At 39.4% G+C, this 19,915-nt stretch overlaps 2 protein-coding genes across 2 annotated transcripts in view; one reads left to right on the top strand and one right to left on the bottom strand.

Annotated features, from left to right (window-relative positions):
* The window catches only part of LOC138136479 (uncharacterized), a 59,861-nt gene that overhangs the window by 22,997 nt on the left and 16,949 nt on the right, over window positions 1-19,915 (bottom strand). The gene's annotated exons all lie outside the window — the stretch shown is intronic.
* Cad89D (cadherin-89D) overlaps window positions 1-19,915 on the top strand; it is a 48,532-nt gene that overhangs the window by 24,938 nt on the left and 3,679 nt on the right. The window contains exons 5-12 of the mRNA XM_069055664.1: window positions 5,447-5,555; window positions 8,602-8,804; window positions 9,531-9,659; window positions 15,843-15,942; window positions 16,240-17,088; window positions 17,139-17,297; window positions 17,344-17,521; window positions 17,570-19,862. Of these exons, the coding sequence (XP_068911765.1) occupies window positions 5,447-5,555; window positions 8,602-8,804; window positions 9,531-9,659; window positions 15,843-15,942; window positions 16,240-17,088; window positions 17,139-17,297; window positions 17,344-17,521; window positions 17,570-19,862 (4,020 nt within the window). The remainder of the gene's footprint in view (window positions 1-5,446; window positions 5,556-8,601; window positions 8,805-9,530; window positions 9,660-15,842; window positions 15,943-16,239; window positions 17,089-17,138; window positions 17,298-17,343; window positions 17,522-17,569; window positions 19,863-19,915) is intronic.

Below are 19,915 nucleotides of genomic sequence, written 5' to 3'. Positions count from 1 at the left end.
GAAAACAAAGATTTGTTCCCAATTTCTTCACGGAAATTGTTAAACTGAGGCACATGAAGCGTACGGTTAGTGTAGTTATTTCAGGTTTCACCTTTCTAAGGTTGTACGGCCTCAATTGTTGAAAAGACAGTTCGAGGTTGTGTCACAAAAATGTTAATACCTAAATCAACGGAAAATCCGATCAAAACGAAATAAATCGCTTTGTATTCCTTGAATATAGATAAAATCCGAACATTTTCTTTCACTTTACCCCGCATTATCCCCAAAATTGACAATTCCGACGAGTCATAGGCGTCTCATCTAGAACAGGAATAGGGGGCCAGGTACAGTACACGACAGTTTAAATGTTAGCGGCTAAAAAACCTTTTCAACTCCACCTCCAATGGGTTAAATGACGACATTCCACTCCCGTACAGATGTGTAATATGCATTACTCGTCTGTTATTTTTAATATTAAAAAATCTCATGCGATTAGCGCTTGAATTTGCATAGAAAACTGATTAACAGCTTCGAAGACGCCTCTGCGATGGGAGTGTAAGTTACAAGTTTTTGTAGGGATGAGATTGAGACGCCACAATATAAGCTGGCACCTCTTTAATAGATTCTGAAAGATAATCAATCAATTTTAATGAAAATTAGACGCATTGTGTGTGTACAAGTACACTTCTAAATGTTACAGCTTGAATAGGCTTAATAGAAAGCTTTTCTTGTTATTTTAGCACCCCGCCGGGCCGAAATTAATGAATGCAAATATATTAACAATCCGCTGTGTAAGAACGAAAAAAAAAGGATCCGTTATCTTGAATGTATCCTTTGGATTATTGTTAATAAATTAAGAAATTGTGGAAATGTCGTGGTGGAGTTTATTTTTTCGAATGGTGTCGGTGTACACGGCGTAATTAATGATGCAGATGCGGGAATAGATTATTATTTATGAAAAGGACAAATTTCTTGTTTTACCAGATACCTACTTAAAAACATGAAATGTGAGTGCGATATTCATTAAATCATAACTGACCGCTCTCAATTATAATTGCGTTAAGGAGGAGGTAATTGCAGTGTAGAATATACTGAACAAATTACTCTCGCTGAAAATAATTATAATTTATTTTTAATTAGTCCTTTGCTTTGTTTAGGACATCTAATAACTAATTTAAGAACAAATTACCGGTTAGAAATTAGTCCGAAATGCAATAAAACTAGTTTTTACTTGGTGATATTGACACGTGACTCATTTTTGATAAGTAAGTACTACTTAATGATTTGTCAAAAATATACATTATGAAATAACTACCTACATAATTGACGAAAATGCAAAAAGTTTTATTGTACAGTTAATTTCAAAATTATAGAGTACACCTAATTTTTTACAGTGTGAATTGCACTTACATTTTTTTGTCAATGATCAATGTCAATTTTGACAAATAAAATGCCTAATCTAACCGAAAACACGAAAGTGTTCATTCTTTCCAAATTAGAAGAAGGGTGGTCGATCCGGAGGGTAGCCCAGGACTATAACATCGCGAAGAGCACTGTGCAGAGGATAAAATAGACGATATTATAGTGTACTAAAATATCAGCGACATTTTATGTTGTCAAACTTACTAACCTATATAAAAAATATGACGCTCAAATTTCAAAAAGCCATCTTTACATGCGGAAAAAACTGTAATAAATCGACTTCTTGATATTTGAGGTGTACTCGATAATTTTGAAATTGACTGTACTTTAAGTTGTTACATATCTGTCTCAATTATTAAAAAAATATCTCAAAATAAACTATAATAAAATATGCTACTCACGGTTACTAAAAGGAAACTGGACGAAATTTTGAATTTTCAATTATTTTCTGAAGATTTTCCATAAATTCTTGTACTTTTTGATGTTTCTACATTGGATTATCCACAATAATTACACAAAAAGTAATTTGTGCTTCAATTATGGATAACACGAAATACCTTGACAACGTAATAAAGAAGAAGCAACGGAAATTGAATGAGATCTTAGATTCGCTATTATATTTCTGTGGGATCCAAATCCGTATGTTGTGTTGGTATCTAAGAGATTTCAGTCGCTTGGCGAGTTTTTCATTAGATCATCAAAAATGATGTGATTTGAAAATGAAGCAATTTGTAAATAAAACTCTTATGAAGATACGCCATAATATTTCTGTGGGATTAAAATCTGTACTTCTTCTTAATATTAATAACTTTTTGTTAGTTTTCGTTGCTTATGAGTCTTCACAAGATAATAAGAAGCAGTTTGAAAGTCCGACGAAGAAAAATGACAAAAATGAATTTTGAATTATTTTCTGAAGATATTTCATAAGTTCTTGTAGTTTTTGACGTTTATAAACTGGATTATTCACAAAAAGTCAATTGCGCTTAAATTGTGGATAACACGAAATACATTGACAACGTAGTAAAGAAAAAAAAAAAAAAAAGAAATTGCATGTTTTGTTGACACGGTGTTGGTGATTTGAAAATGAAGCAATTTATAAATAAAACCCAAGAGATGATACAATGAAGAAGAAACCAAGAAGATTAAAAAAAACTGCTAGATTGTCAAAAGTCAAAGTCTCAGTCGTCTTCTGAGGATACACCATAATATTTCTGTGGGATTCAAATCTGTACTTCTTTTTAATACCAATAATTTCTTGTTAGTTTTCGTTGCTTAATGAGTCTTCATAGGTTAATAAGAAGCAATTAAAAAGAAAGTTTTAAAAATACAAAATTTATTGAGGGTCCGACGAAAAAAAATGACAAAAATGCAGTGGAAATATAGTAGGAGATTAAAATAGTCTTGAGAAGAAATTGGGAAAGAAGATAAATGGCGGAACAAAGGAAAAAATAGGATTTTTTTTTAAGAATATGTTTTGTTATTCTAATATCTTCTGTACAACGTGAAGAAATAAAAAAATATGATAAAAGTAGAGAGAATCAAGAGGTAGTAAATTGTGTAAAGAAGGGAAAAAATAATACATATCAGTTACTGTTTATCTTTTGATTTTCATTCTATTGTCAGGCTTTAATTTTGTATCTGTCATTTTTAGTCCATTTTTATTTTTTTTTTATTCTTTGATCACTTACTATACAGGGTGTTTTCGAAGTTGAGGTGTTCCTTTTAACATGTGATAGTATGCGTTGTTCTAAAGAGTTTTAGCCAAAATCACCTTAGTAAAATATGTACGACAATGAAGATACAATAAGTTATTTTTTTTGAAATTTTTGAAACCGGTCCTGCTCAAATTTGCGCTGATTTGTTACAAATTAGAATTGACAAAAAAAAAATCAAATGAGCATGGACGTTAATCAAAAATACTGTCAGAGTTGTCATCTAATTAGTCGGAATGGTTTTATCATTACGAAAATAATGAGTTCACAGATATGTTGCTGTATGTATGGGCAACGTTATCACGTTAGCAGAATGCAGCTGCGGCGTCCAGAGAGTACGCAGAGCGATTTCCAAAAAGACACCATCCTGGGCCACGTCACTTAGTAATCTAGTACAGCGGAGAAATAGACAGGACCGGACTCTAAATTTTAGAAAGCAATAAAAATATACAATCAATTATCTCCGTTAATACAAACATTTTACTAAGAAGATTTAGGCTAAAATTTTTAAGAATAATGTATAGTATTTCGTGTTACAAGGAACAGCTCAACTTCGAAAACACCCTGTATTACTTCTCATGGAAAATGCAACAACCAGAAATAGCATATTTTGATGAAACTTTGTAAAATAATTGGGCCATAACTAAGATAAAGCTACGTTTAACACAGTTTTTTGCTTTTTTCTTGCAAACCAGACGTCTTTCGAGGACGAGTTTCTCCCTACAGCATTTTTTATTGACGATCAATTTTTTGATGTAATTCTTAAGTGATTCAACATTTTAAAAAGACATGTAAAAGTTACGTTTTTAAGACTTGGGTAATTGCATTAATGAGATTTTATTCTTCACCGTCTAAAATATCTGCATTTTAAATTTCACAAAAATCCTTTGGAAAATAACCGAGTTATTAGGCTCGAAAGTCTTAGCTGAGACACCCTCTATATCTAACAAATCTAATAATTTAATAAAATAAAAACTCTGCGACAAAAATAGGTAGATATTATGTATTTAACAAATGAAGAAAAAAGGTTCAACACCACTTTCATGAAAAACAACATTGACACTTAATACGAGAAAATAGTTATTTATGGTATAAGTGGGTTATTTAAGATATTACCCACGAGAGGTATTTGTAACCTACGAGGGCTTGCCCGAGTAGGTTATTACCTCGAGTGGGTAGTACTTAATAACCCACGTATGCCATACAACGTTTTATCCAATATTCCAAAATTTTTAGATAATGACATTATTGATGAAATTCTGCTCCCGATGGGTTATGAACGTTAATAACCCACGGTGCTAATGGCAACGTGGGTTATGTATGTTATAACCCACGGTGCAAATGGCAACGTGGGTTAAAACAACAGACTAGTTATAGCCCAGTTTACTCAATTAAAACTAACTAGTAAAACACGATATTACTATTGAATGTTGGATAAATATACATTTACAACTCTTTTCTCATTCTCCCTCTCTACTTAGTTTTTGTGCATGTTAGAGATAAGATAGTTTGACGTCATATATCCTATGTCACTCCTGAGCAACTGGGCTATGTATCAGTGAAAGTTCTGTCAAAATCGGTTCAGTATTTAGGGTTGGAGTCGTACACAAACATATAAAGAAACATACGTTCCACCCAAACACATTATCTCTCCTCTCCTTCGGTAGTCGGCTCAAACAATCAGGTACATAACAACAATGTGACTCTATAATTTGACACGATATGACCAGTCACGTGGCAGTAAATAAAAAAAAATCCACATCTTGATTACTTTCTTGTTAAGCGGACACTAAAACAGTAATAAACTCCGATTTAGATGATTCCTGTAATCAAGTCGGAACAAACCATGCTCGAGCAAATTGAGAGAAACTATCCGTCGGTTTCTCTGATGTCTTTCTGTTTGTTTTTTCCAATTCTCAAGTGCACAAAAGACTCGCGAGATCATTACAGATTCGGCAAAAATTCCCTCAGCTCTTCGCAAGAAACCCATTCGCTCGCTACAAACCAGTCGCAAAATTGCGCAACCGTAAAAACACAGATCTCTTCTCTCTACTAATCGAACATCATCGCACACACCATAAACAATTCAGCTACATTGAAATCCGTCCTTGTCTCGCGCGCGTCAACCTTACCCGGCACGGCTCCCATCACATCTAATGCATCTTTAATGGCTGATGGCGTACAACTAAATAAATGGAATTTTTCTCCTCTCATGACTGCATCGCGAGTCGGTCTTGTGCACGCGTGCAATGCTCACGGGGTACTCTCCAGTACTCGTTTATTTTTTTACAAGATGATTGCAGGATGCGGATTAATGTTTCTTTTGTATGCAGATTACATCCTCCTTGTCGGTCACGGTGTACGTGGAGGACGTGAACGACCATGCGCCCGTTTTCGTCGCGGCACCCTATCACGTCACCGTCGACGAGCTGACACCTGTTGGTGAGTACACAGAGGGGTGGTGGTGGTGGACTGGGGGTGGTGTGGTTCATATCGATTCAGGACTCGGGGAGAGTCTCTAGTGTGACAAAAACAACAAAACTATTTCTTCTTCCAAAGCAATAGTTTTGTCAGCTTAAGCAACGCTTGGTGCGGTCGATAGTTGGAGAGGTGGCCCTCGGGAAGCCGCATCCTGCTGTCACCTCATCTTGATGGCGATATTCGTGGTGGTAAACAAATACGGCCTGGATGCCGTGACCCATTTTAATAAATAGTGATAGTAATAAATAACGCACGCGGTCCGATTGATTTTGTTTTTGCGTGGACATGTCGCTGCAGGTGGATGGATGATTGCATGATGGCTTCCGCAGTCGCCTCATTCCTCTTGCTCATATTAATTGAATTGCGATACTTGGACATGTTAAAAAGGAGATTTTTCAAGCCATCGCGGATTTCTAACTCGTTTCATGAGCCACGCCGCCAATAAATTCCGCATAATTGGAAGCGTTTATTGAGCAATTTCTTACTCGTAACGTTAACGGTTTCATAATTAATACATCCAGTCGTGAAGAATAAACCGAGGGTGGAAGACTTACGAAGATGTTTCTGTTTTGCCAACAGCAAAACATGCGTTGTAATCGGTGACGCCTGGATGCTGTGACCCGATTTTTTTCAAAATATCTCAAAATGTGCGTTCCAGTAAAAGAAACGTACGATTAAAGTTTGAAAGAAAACAAACCTCAACTTTTTGCTGGAGTGTGACAAGGTGGAGTTTTCGGGCCGCTCCTTTTCCCAGACCCCGTATTTACCTATCAACATTCAAATCGCGCAACTAAAATTTTTGCACAGGCTATAAGCTCCCATTGAAACGCAGTAAAAACTTTACGCCAGTCGTAAACGGCCAACTTCTCGTCTTCGCAAAATACCACAAATTATGTTTTATGAGACGAGTACCCCAACAAAAAAATTTTCATTTCATAACTCGCCAGAAGTATTTTAACGAGTGTCGATTTAACCGGACACGACGGCAACTTTTTTTTTCTAATTGACATCAAACGCACACGAAGCTATATCTAAACATTAATAAATAATTATGGTTTGTAATTGCCGAACGAAGATGCCACCCGTTTCAAATTTTTATCACCTTCCTCACAATTTACGATCGGATCGGTTTCAGTTGCTATTTTTAGACTTATCAATGATCCGATCGCAGGTAAGTCTGCACGATTTTAACGAGAAGGAACGTGGGACGGTGGAAAAAAACGAAATAAATAAATAGAGATATTCGTAATAAATGTCAATTCCAGGGAGTCGTTGAGTTTATGGTGTTATTAACGACGCCACGGACCAAAACGTCGTTAATTTCGTTTACGGAAGGTCACGCCTGCTCACTCTGAGCGTTATTAGAAGGCGCAAATATTCAGAACGATTTTGGTGTACGGTTTTTGGAGTACCGCAAGGGTCGCTTCTAGGACCTCTGCTAATGTACGGTATAGCACTGGATCGTTTTGGATTTTTTCTGGTACATCGCTTTCGGTTTCTGAATTGGTAAAGATTGGTAAAGAACAAAATTAATTAATTAAGAAAATACAGACAGAATAACGTTTTACTTTTGACTCCTGGTCTTGACAAAAGAACAAAATAGAAGAGCAAAATGATGAAGAAGAGTTCGAAGACGGCGTCAGGAATATGGAAGAATACCAACAAAAGAAATGAAACAAAAAGAATTTTTATTTGGATCTTCTGACATCTCTTTCTTCCAATTTCTTGTTGTTTAATTTATTTCATTATTAATCCATAATTTGGATTAGGACATTAATAAAAATGAAAAATGAACAAACACAAAAATGTAAAGCTTTTTCCAGTTAGAATAATGAAAAATGAAATAATGAAGAAACTTTTGTTTCGTTTGTACTTTTGACTGGTGACCTTGATGATGTCCTGGAAGAGGCAAGTGCCGCGAGGTACCAAATGTTCCCTAAAAAATCAAAATTACGTTATCAGAAAGCATTGGAAAGATTTGCGATTGAATGAAAACCAGCGAGTGAAAGACAGTGAGCAAAAAACGATGAACGAAAGAGAAACCTTCAGGCACTGGTAACTATGGATACGTCTCTTTCTAGGGCGGTATCGAACAAAACAATAAGAATCTTCTGTGTTTTGATAAAATTAGCAAAGGATTCTTTATAAGATAAAAAAAGAAAAATTATCACACGATGTAAACACATAGTAAAACCCGGTCCAGGTATTACTAATAAATTCCAAACAAAGGAAAATAAATCATTTCATACATTTTTTAATTAATTGATGCTATTTAAAAAAAAATTGGCAAAAAATCAGATCTCAATTAAAGATTGTAATTTAGCCTTCGTGTTGTTAAGACTTTCAAACGAAAGTATTTCACCTTCTGGACTAAGATACGGTAAATTATTTACATAAAACAACAAATAAAATAGGGTTCAAGGTAGATCCTTGAGGTACACTGAACGTCGCGTCCGCTGACTCTGAGCGTTATTAACAGAAGCAAAATGGTTTTGTGATGGATGTTTGGAGTTCCGCAAGGGTCGATCCTAGGACCTGTGTCATTCTTGCTCTATACCACCGGATCGTCCTGATTTTTTATGGCAAATTCAGCCGGCACGTCGCTTTTGTATACGTGATGTTGTTCGGTGTTCCGCAAAGATCGTTCCTGGGACCTCCGCTGTTCTATTTGTATATCACTGGATCGATCCGGATTTTTCGTGGCCAATTCCAACTGATTTTGCAGTTTTTTTTACTGAAATGTCGCTTTTCTATGCATGCGAATAGCGTGAGTTCTACAAGGGTCGCTTCTGGGATCTCTGCTATTCTAACTATATATCACCGGACCGTTTGTGATTCTTTATAGATAATTCTAATCGATACTTCGTTTTAGTGTGCACACCTACAGCGTGATGATGTTTGGAGTTCCGCAAAGGTCCCTCCCCCGCCCCCGCTAGTCTAGTGCATGCCGTACAAATCGGATCGTTGTTGACTTTTTTCTCATTCCAACTGGTCTGAATTGTTTCAGGTTTGACGATATTCCGCGGCATCCGTGCCACCGACAGGGACAAACCGAACACGCCCAACTCGGACGTCCAATATGCCGTGGTAGCCGGCAACGAGCGCGGCAAGTTCTCCCTGGACAGCAGCCACCAAGCCTTCCTCACTCTGAAGAGGCCTCTGGACTACGACACCGGCGACAGAGAATTTCTCTTGACCATCACGGCGGCGGTACGTTCGTGCGTGATTTATGCAGGCTTCAGTTACCTAATTGTGGAGGTGGGGACACCGGTGCTAAATCACCGGAATGCTCCGGGACGTTGACAGTTGTGGGACAGAACGACTGATTCCGTTTCTGTAGAGCAACTAATCTGGGACTATTTCCAGGACCCTTCTCGTTCGCGGATCTTTTTCAACTCCGCGTTTTGAATATTTATGAAGCCACAGCCCGGATCACATTTTAATATGAGAAGTTTTTAACCTGCGAGTGAGAAAAATCACACGATTATCTCGTTATCTCCTCCCAATTATTTTTTACAGCTCGTCCCGACAAAATATTCGTGTTGTGCTCATCCCGCGATCGAAAATTCGTCGCGTTGTCCCACAAAAACGCTTTTCACAGCGGAATTTTTCTTCCGGAACGATACACTTTATCACACTGTTCACAATGACTGTAGAAAGTCAAACGCGCTCAAAATCATCATTTTAATAGCAATTACGCAACGCGATTCGAACGCTGGAGTTGTATGTGCCCCCGCGAAAGTAAAATTGCAGTGATTATGAATTCAACGAAAGTGGAAAAATCCAATCGGCAATTAGCAACTACTGTTAAAACACGGCGCGCCTAATTGGACGCTCAACGGAAATTAGATAATGGAAAAAGTAAACACTTCGGATGGTGGAACGCTTTCTAGACCGCATCCCGGCAAAAACCTAATCGCGGTGAATGTTTTCCAGGATCGCGGTTTGCCCCCGAGAAGCGCCAACACCACGGTCCGGGTGTCGGTCCACGACAATGACGATCTCACACCCAAGTTCACCAAGGGAGTGTACAGGACGAGGATCAACGAGTTCTACCCGATCACGGTGAGTACCGCAAAGCGCCACCACAGGACCATTCCTATTCCCTCCAAATTACAAAAATTCACAAACCTTGTGAATTAATCGCGTTTTCTCGGATTAATATTAATACACGGGTGCTAATTAGTCGAGATCATTTTACAAATGCAGAGATAAGGGTCTAGGAACAATGCGATTAACGGAACCCACCCGAAAAGGTTCGAGTACAGTTAAAGACGATCCATATTCATAAGTCGAAATTAATTACGCGTTTATTCGCGCAGTGCGTGAGACGTGTAAAGACGAGTCCGAGTGAATTTGAGAGGGGTCAAATCTGGCGGACTTGCCGGACCGTTCGTAACCTGTGCGATTCAGGGAAAATTCAATTTCACGCGTCTCGCCTCTCGACATTCCTCTTGACAGTCGTGCAACGATTTTTATTCGCAAACCGCGGACGTAAAAAGGCCAGCGTCGCAATCGCAATTAGATGTTTTTTTCGTCTATAGTGATTAGGTAAATTTAATTACACGTTTGGGAATTATTAATTTCGTTCGAATTTCGGTCGTCGGTTCGAGACTTTCGCCAGTAACTGTAATTCTCATGGGTCGCACTGGTCGAATGGGAGGTACGCTTAATTAACTTGATAGTTGTGAATTATGCGATATTGATATGTCATTGGAAGGTCTGGCATTATCCAAGGTGTCCGTTAATCGAAGATTAATCGACGCGACAGCTAATTTATTTATACCGGTGGTAGGTTTCAATTTTGATTTTTGCGTTCCGGTAATTGGAGTAGTTTCCGGTTGAGAAAAGTTGTTTGATGTTTTGTGAACCGGATCCCACAGCACGGATCTAGGAATTTTCGATTTTGTACGCTCCACTGTCGTTGGGGTCTTGACAAAAATGAGCAAAAAATAAAAAAGAAGATATGCTGGGACAAAATACGCTCGTCGATTTTCTTGCTTCTTCAAAGTTTTTTGGTCACATTTAGAGGAGCAAATGATGCATATCAGTATACGGAACGAAGCGAGAGGCCTAATACTGTTCCCTGTGGTACACCAGGTACTTCTAGTAGCCTGTTTGGAATGATGCGAAGCAGGCAAAAAATAAAGATGAAAAAAGATACAAAAAGATAATATTATACATTTTGGTATTAAAAATGAACTGAAATAACATGTTTTATTTTTGATTCTTGGTCTTAACACCAGAACAGGGAAGAGGAAAAATAATTTTTATTTTGACCGATTAGAATCTTGAAGGGTTTTGTCGGGTTTTGTTTTACTTTCGACTCTTGGTGTTGATAAAAGAACAAGGAAGAAGACCAAAATGACCGAGAAAAGTTTGAAGAGGATATCATGAAGATGGAAGAAGTGAACTGAAACAAAAAGAATTTTTATTTAGATCTTCAGAAGTCTTTTTCTTCCAATTTCTTACTATTTATTTTTTCCATCCATGGCTTAGATTACAAAATAGGTAAAAATGAAATGGTTTTCAAAAAGAACTGAAGATGATAAAATTTGTATTTTAATGTGAATAATGAAATACAAATATAGACTTATGAAGTTTTAATTGTTTCACTTTTAGCTCTTGGTCTTGACAAAAGACTAGGGAAAAGAGCAAAATAATAAAGAAGAATTCAAAGATAGTATCATAAAGAAAAGAAACAAATATACTTAATCTTTATTTGGATCTTCTGAAGTTTTTTTTCCATTTTTAATTGTTTACGTTACTTGGTTATGCATCCATTGCTTATGTTGTAAAATTGGTAAAAGTGGAAAAAAAAGTTGTAAAATTAGTCTCAACAAAAATACATAAATAAGGATATTATAAATAAATTAATGAAGTCTTAATGAGCTGTTGTTTCACTTTTGACTCTTGGTCTTGATAAAAGGACAGGGAAGAAAAGCAAAATAACAAAGAAGAGTTCGACGACGATGTCGTGAATATGGAAGAATTACCCACAAGATTTGTAAAATTAAAAAAAAATCTTTATTTGAATCTTCTGAAATCTTTTTCCTCCAATTTCCCACTGTTCAGTTTATTTGATCATCGATCCATTGCTTAGATTACAAGATTGGTAAAAATGGAAAACGAAAAAAAGGACAGGAAAAGGTCAAAATATATTATTTTAGTCTCCTGAAGAATATTTTGTTTTACTTTTGACTCTTGGTCTTAAAAAAACAGGGAAATAGAGCAAAATAATAAGGAACTCTTCCAAGATGGTGACATTAATATGGGTGAATACAAACAAAAGAAATGAAACACAAATAATCTTCGTTTTGATCTTCTGAAGTTTTTTTCTTCCTATTTCTAATTGTTTATGTTGAATAATGAAGTTTTAAGGAAATTTTGCTTCACTTTTGACTCTTGGTCGTGATAAAAGAACAGGGAAGAAGAGGAAAATGACAACGAAGAATTCGAAAACGATGTCTTGAATACGGAAGAATAAACAAAAGGGAACAAACAACAAAAAAATGAAAACACAAAGAATCTTTATTTGCATCTTTGTTCAATTTCCTACTGTTTAGTTCATTCAGTCTTCCATTTATTTCTTATTTACAAAAATGGAAAACAAAAAGGTACAAAAATGAAGAATCTTAGATTTTTCACTTCAAAAAGAACTGGAAATAATAAAATTTGTGTTTAAAAATAAATAAATAAATCAAAGAAGTACAAATAGGATAGTGAAGTCTTAATGAACTCCTGTTTCACTTTTGTCTCTTGGTTCCAAAAAAGAACAGGAAGGAAGAGTATTTTGAAAAGATTAAAAAGATGATGACATACACAGGGCTGTATCTGAAATACGTGTATTCATTTTAACCAGTGGAAGAATTCCCCAATTTATGAAACTTTTCTCTATAACATTTTGCAAAATTCGCAAAAGTTTTCCAAGATTTTTTGCCCCCCAATTTTTACCAAACGAATCGTTTTGTGTAATTAACTAAAGTCCATTCAAAAATCAAAAAACCACCAACGTCGCATTTTCCTCGATAATTACTATTGGCAACGCTGTTTAGTGTAAAATTTGGTGTAATTTTGAGGTTAAGTGTTTATTAAATGTCTTGTTTTTCTGGGCATGTTTAAGTAAAAATAATAAGAATCAATAAATAAATGAAATGTGCTGCTAATAAAACAATATGAACGAAATTCAAAGCAATAATTGAATTTTATTTATTTTAAATGAAATAAATGTCATAATTTATAGTTACCAACATAGTATGAAAAAATATCTACCTAGGGTTTTTTAAATTTTACCAACCTAAAGCAACAGGTGGTGGTTTTTTGATTTTTGAATGTACTTTAGTCCCTATTTTTTTGTAACCATTAGTTTTAATTTTAATTATTTAATTTTTTCTATAACAATATAACAACAGAGAATTGTCGTCCTTTATAATATAATAATTTAAATAGAAAAAACGTTTCATTTAACAAGCTCTGCTACGTGTTAAAATTAACACACGCGTTTTAGATACACCCTGTATATGGGACACTATCAACAAAATAAGTACAACAATGAGAACCTTTACTTGGTCTTTCTTATTGCTGTATTTCGAAAAAGTTCCTAAAGAATATAATAAGATGTACAAATAAAAATTATCACACGACGATAGTAAAACCTGGTCCAAAAATTATTAATCAATTCGAAATTGTAATTTTAGCCTTTGTATTATTAAAATTTTCAAAGAACCATTCACCATATTTACGGTAATGTGATATATAGAAAGTATTTTACCTTCTGGTGTAAGATACGGCAAATTATTTACATAAAATGATAAATAAAATAGGGTCCAAGGTAGATCATTGAGGTACACCACAAATAATGAGAATAATCTGAAGTATTAAACCTTACAAAACCGATTGAGGTGCTAAATAGCTAATCTAAATACAACATTTTTTTTTGTATTCCAGACTTATGTAAGATATGCAAAATACAATTTACTTTTTTTTAAATAAATCAATAACATTTTGGATAAATTCTAAAATAGCATTGGGTGTGGCAATACCTTTAGGTAGAAAAATAGAAATACAAATTGGCGAGAAAATAGACAGCAATGATGCTGGTATGTGGTATCTTAAAGCTATTAATAACTAATTAATTGACAGCAATAATATTTTTTTAAATAATCCTTATAAGCTCTTACGAGTTAATTAATGGATTTACTGGAAATAGAAAGACCAAACAGTTGATTTGAATATGTGAAGAGACTAAAAACTGATTGGTAATAATAAAGATAATTTTACTACTGTTTACAAAAACAAACGCAGAAGCAAGAAACAAAAACTCTTGAAATGAGCAACGAAATCATTAATAAATTTCAATATTTATGTAAAGTATTATAAGCTCATTTCTACTCCTGGCCGAAGAAAACAAGCAAAAACCATTTTCACTTCGACTTTTGACGTAGCTCCACTAGCTGACCGACGTTTGAAAAGCGCACTCAATTACCGTGCAAAACATAAAATAAACATCGAGAAATATGCTCTATGCATTTAAATGAACGCTAATTAATACAGCATTAATTTTTTCCACATTTGCGAATGGCCGTCGGGTTGCACAACCCGCCTGGATCTGTCCGACCGCAATCAATCACAAAAAGCCGCCTCCAAACCGCCGTAAAAATTACAAAATCATGTTTTGTGAATTGGTGAGCCGTTATTAAAACATCATTAATAGTCGAGCGACGATTCCCGATTTAATTGTCGATTTTCCGCCCGCCAAACACTCTCATTTGCCAATAAATGCCCACTTTCGCTTCCTCCTGTCGCTTATGCTATCGTGTTTGTTTTAATGTGGAATTAATTCGCCATTTAAAAGAAAGTCGCAGCAGTTGGGGAATTTAAACCACCACCGAGTGCCGTTGCGCAAGCTGTCAAAGAAATGTCAGACGAGGAGACTTTCAGAAAAACTGAAACGAGTGGCATTTTACAATATTTGCATCGTTAAAAAATGTAGTCGATGTAAACGACGACTTCCTGTTTGAGTGTTTGATTATGGTTCTCAAATTGTTAATACGACGGAGCGGTGGAGCACCACGACCGCTACACATACAGACAACAAGCCCATTGAAATTGCGTGGATTCGTTTGAGCTGATCGACCTTCAACCTCATATCAATCTAATAAGCGCGCGCTGCGGTGTGGGCAGTTCTTTGCTCGATATAATTGACGTAATTGTTTCTGGTCAGCTTGGTGGCGGTACCGGAAACTCTTGACTTGTGCCGTTCAATGGTACAATTACCCATAAGTTTTTTTGCGTTGAAGTCACACAATCCAATGAAGAACGAAGTACTACCCTACTACTAACTACTACTACTACTACTATTACTGCTAGGGTAACAAATCTGAGAGAGCCAAACAAATAAAACATCTTTTAGAGAGAATGAAGAGTTGTCCCATGTTAATTAATTATCAATAAAAGTTTTGATGAAGGTACTTTCTATTGTGTTCCATCGGATTTAACAGATATGCGGTCTATTTCCTGCAAGAAGAAATAAATGTTTTGCAATTTTTCTTTCAGAATCATTCTTTCATTTTCCTTCTTCAGAATCGACTTTTGGCACCAAACAGTCGAGATTATTGTTTTTTGTTTCAACCTGAAGAAATTCCTTTAACTAATATGTCTCTAATCATTGTACAAATAAATGCAAAAGAGTCACCTTCCAATGGAAATGCAATGGAATTAATTAGATATGGATTCCTGGAGATACTTTGTATTGAGTATGTTTACGCCATTTAGATATCATATTTTTTGTTTCCTCCATTTTGACATCTTTCTTGCATCTCTTCGCAGCAAAAACGAACACGCTTCCTCCGTTATCCTTCAGACAAGTTCTACAAGATGATAATTTGTTTTTTCACTCATCTTCAATTATTTTTTACCGTTGTTTAATTACGCACGAAGAAATAAATGGCAGAACATGAGGGATTCATAAAAATCATCAAACCTGACCAGAAGATAATTCAATAGCGTAATTGGTTGTTGGTTTCGCTCTGATCCAGGGTTATCCTGAGTCAATACGAATGGGAAAAATCCGGAAACGGATGACCACCTGCACGCGCCCATAAATCGTAATAATCGCGATAATAATTAATGGTGTACGTTACGTCCATATGGTATAACGCTACGTACAACTGTTAAAAAACTTGAAATTGCACTTAACTCGTTTATCGGCACATCTAAACCGCAACAATGTCCTCTTTATGTCTTCAGGGAGAGAGAATCCACAAGCTCTTGACCTTCGACCCTCCCATACACGCCTTCGACCAGGACATCGCCATTGATGCGCCCATACGTTACGACATTATAGCAGGTAAAGGCTCCACACAGGCAACCAAGAGAAAAATGACACCATTTCAAAAATTTTGACCTTTCCTCAGTATTATTATTTTTATTATTTGGACCCTCTTTTTTTGGAAATAGAAAAAAATATGTTTTTTTTTTTAATTTTTGACACCGCGCGCCATCTACAACAAACGAAATCTTCTTGCAACTGTTTCTTCGTAATAGTTTTCATTAAAAAAAATCTAGATATGTTACTTTTTTTTTTGGCGAATTTTGACTCGCGCCACGAGCGCCCCCTACACCGTCACGTTGTAATTTATCACAGGAAACGAGCGTCACATCTTCTCGCTGGACCACGTGAACGGCTCCCTCTTCCTGGAGCGCGAGATAGACCTGGACGGGGAACGTTCCCTCCCCGGGAACACCTTCGTCCTCCAGATCCAAGCCTCCCAGATCGACAACCCGGCCAAGACCGGCGTGGCCAGGGTAGAAGTCGAGATCATGGACCTGAACGACAACCTCCCCGAGTTCGAGGTGGACTTCTACAACATCAGCATCGTGGAGAACCTCCCGAACGGCTTCAGCGTCTTGCAGATAATCGCGGTGGATCAAGATCAAGGCGACAACGCCGAGTTCTCCTACCAGTTGGAGGACAACAGCGGCGCCTTCACTCTAGATGCTAGGAGCGGGTGGCTGACGGTGAGGGACCAGAGCGTGCTGGACCGCGAGAAGCGAACCGCTCTGACCATGATGGTGTACGCCAAAGAGAAGGTGGCCAGCGTGGTGACGGACAAGTTGGGGGCGGCGGCTGTCAACATCGAGGTCACGCTCTTGGACGCCAACGACAACAACCCGACCTTCATACCGAACAACCTCTACAACTACATCGTCAACGGTGATGTTAAAGTTGGTGATGTTGTCGGACAAATCCACGCGATCGATCCGGATTTGGGTCGGAACGGGATGGTGCACTACCACATCCAGAAAGCACCCAACAATTCGATTCCGTTCAAGGTCGACGGCAAGACCGGCAAGATCAGTGTGAACCAACCGCGCCTGCCCCCAGGAAGACACCTCCTCTTCGTCGAAGCTTCCGACCAGCCCTTGAACCCGAGCGAAAGAAGATCATCTCTGGCGGTGGTCTCCATAGAAGTGCAAGGGCAACCGGGCAAAGGTCAGTTCCAGTAGAGTTGTCCAAATCCCGGTACTACAGTACTCTTACAGCGTCTACCAAAGGAGTACCAGATTTTGTGGGCGCCCCGTATGAGTTCTGGGTGGGGGGCAACGTAGGAATCGGTACCAGCGTGGGTCAGATCCGCATCACGGACGTACCAGATCGCCGAGCGATAGTCTACGATTTGCTCCACAGCTACCACGAAGGAGGTGAGTACCAGTTTTGCAAAAGCCTGGTCCAAATTAGGTGTTTCAGTACCGTTCGCTGTGGAGGAACGTTCCGGTACCATCACAGTTGTCGACAGTCTAGACAATTACAATCGCCAGAACTACGACTTCGAGGCGGTGGTCACCAACGAAAGGGAGATGTCTTTGGTGACGAACGTTACCATTCATATCGTCGACCCCAAAGACCAGACGACCATCCTGATGAAGTAAATTATTGATGGGGTAGGGGTAGATTGTAATTGGAGTTTTTCCAGGGGCGGTACTACTCCCATCGAGTTCCACGTGAGAGAGAACTTGGGGAATATTCTGATCGGACGGTTGGGATTCAAAAACGAGAGTTCCAGCTCGCTGACCTTCTCCATAGCGAACCAGAAGGATGTGACCGACCACATCACCATAACCGCCGACGGTAGTCTCTATACTGTCAAACCTCTGGATAGAGAAGTACGAGATGTGTACCGTCTGACGATCATAGCTGACTACAGCAAGGGTACTGTCAGCGGGAGTGGGATTTATCAAGTGACCGTACACGTCGACGACGAGAACGACAACAAACCGACCTTCGAACGCAACAAATACGAAGGAAAAATCACCGAGAACTGTGTCTCTGGCACCGAAGTCGACCTAAACTACTTGGTGCACGTCAGCGACAAAGACGTCGGAGTCAACGGTCAATTCACCGTGAATATTTTTGGCAACGGGAGCGAGAAGTTCCGATTGGACCGCAACACCGGAAAGATCTTCTTCACCAGTGCGGACACGCCTCTAGACAGGGAGGAGACCGTCATGTTTAATTTGCGTGTGGTGGCCAAAGACGAGGGAGGAATGTACGACGAGGCCATCTTGATAATCATGGTGGAGGACGAGAACGACAACTCTCCCAGCTTCGTCGAGTTCATCGTCTACGAGGGGCTAGGGGCGCGGGTGGTGGACTTCGACCAGTTGGGCAACAGAATCGGTCACTTCGAGGAACTGAAGAATTCTTCGACGGGAGTTTACGTTTTGACTCCGGCGTACGTGCGTGCGAAGAGAGCCAAGGGGAAGATGTCGCCGTTGGTGTCGTTGAAAGAGGACATTTTGGTGGGGACTCCCGTTTTGAAACTCGTCGCCGAAGATAGAGACTTCGGGGACAACGCCGACGTCAAGTACGAGATGGTGTCCGAGACTTACATTCCGAACGAGTACTCGTCGGAGCCGTTCCATCTGACTCAGTACTTCATGGTGCACTCGACTAGCGGAGAGGTGTCGATCTCCAGGGCGCTACCTCCGGAGTCGGAGTTCCGCTTGAACGTCTCCGCGACGGACAAGGGAGGCCTGAAGGACCACATTTTGTTGCGACTCGTGGTCGAAGACGTGAACGACCACCCTCCAGTCTTCACCAAGTCGTGGTACAGCTTCGACACCGAAGAGTCGTCGTACTCGCGGAACGTCCTCGGCAAGGTCGAAGCCGTCGACGGGGACTTCGGCTCGAACGCCAACGTCACCTACAGGATCGACCAAAAAGACGCAAATCTCCCGTTCACGGTGTCCCCCTGGAGTGGAGTACTGACAGTAGACGGGGTCCTAGACCGAGAAACCAAAGACAAGTACAACTTCGTGGTGGTGGCCAAAGACAATCCGGGCAAGGGTCACAGCCTGAGCAGTTTCGTCAACGTGGAGGTCAACGTGTTGGATCTGAACGACAATCCACCAACTTTCTACGGGTACGACGATTTGGTACCCAACCCCGAGTCCAACACCCACTCCAACCACAACTACCAGGAGAACATTCCGATTTTTTACGCGACAACGGCGGAGAACAGCCCCGTGGGTACTCCCGTCACGAAGATCTTCGCCAACGATTCGGACTACGCGGGCAACGGCAACGGGTTGCTCCTCTTCGACATCCCTTACAAGAAGAATCGACAAAATCTCTTCGCGATCGACTCTAAAGAGGGTGTGGTGACCACGATCGGGAAGCTCGACTACGAGAGCCAAACCGTGCACAACGTGACGATAGTGGCGTCGGATCTGGGCTCGCCGAGTCTCAGCAGTACCGCTTTGTTGATCGTGACGGTGATCGACGTCCCCGAAGACTTACACTCGATGGAGCACCCGGTGTTCGCCCATCGCTACTACGAGGTGGAAGTCGAGGAGAACGTGCCGGTACCGCTCAAGGTACTCACGCTGAACGTGACGGAGCAGTACCGCTCGCACAAGCTGCGGTACAGCATCGCCGGCGACAAGAACGCCGACGCGAGAAGCGTCTTCAGGATCGACCCCCGCAACGGTACTCTCTTCATCGTGGAGAGTCCAGATCGGGAGAAGAAGGCGCTCTACGAGCTCGTCATTCGACTGGACCAGTACAAGGTGGGCCGCGACATGACCGTCATGGTCTACCCCGTCACCAACGAGAGACTGGGCAATCTGGGCTTGAACGAGGTGAAGGTCATAGTTCGGGTGACGGACGTCAACGACAACATCCCCAAGTTCACCATCACCGGACGACCGATCGTGGCGGCGATTCCCACTTCTGCCAGCTACGGACACCACATAGTGCGCCTGCAGGTGAGAGGAGGCTCGCATCCGGTGTGGGGTCTACAGGTTTGGTTTGCGTTCAG

Source organism: Tenebrio molitor, chromosome 8 (assembly GCF_963966145.1).
Source record: "Tenebrio molitor chromosome 8, icTenMoli1.1, whole genome shotgun sequence".
NCBI classification, from domain to species: domain Eukaryota; kingdom Metazoa; phylum Arthropoda; class Insecta; order Coleoptera; family Tenebrionidae; genus Tenebrio; species Tenebrio molitor.
Note: the sequence above shows the minus strand (reverse complement) of the source record. Positions and strands in the feature narration are given on the sequence as shown.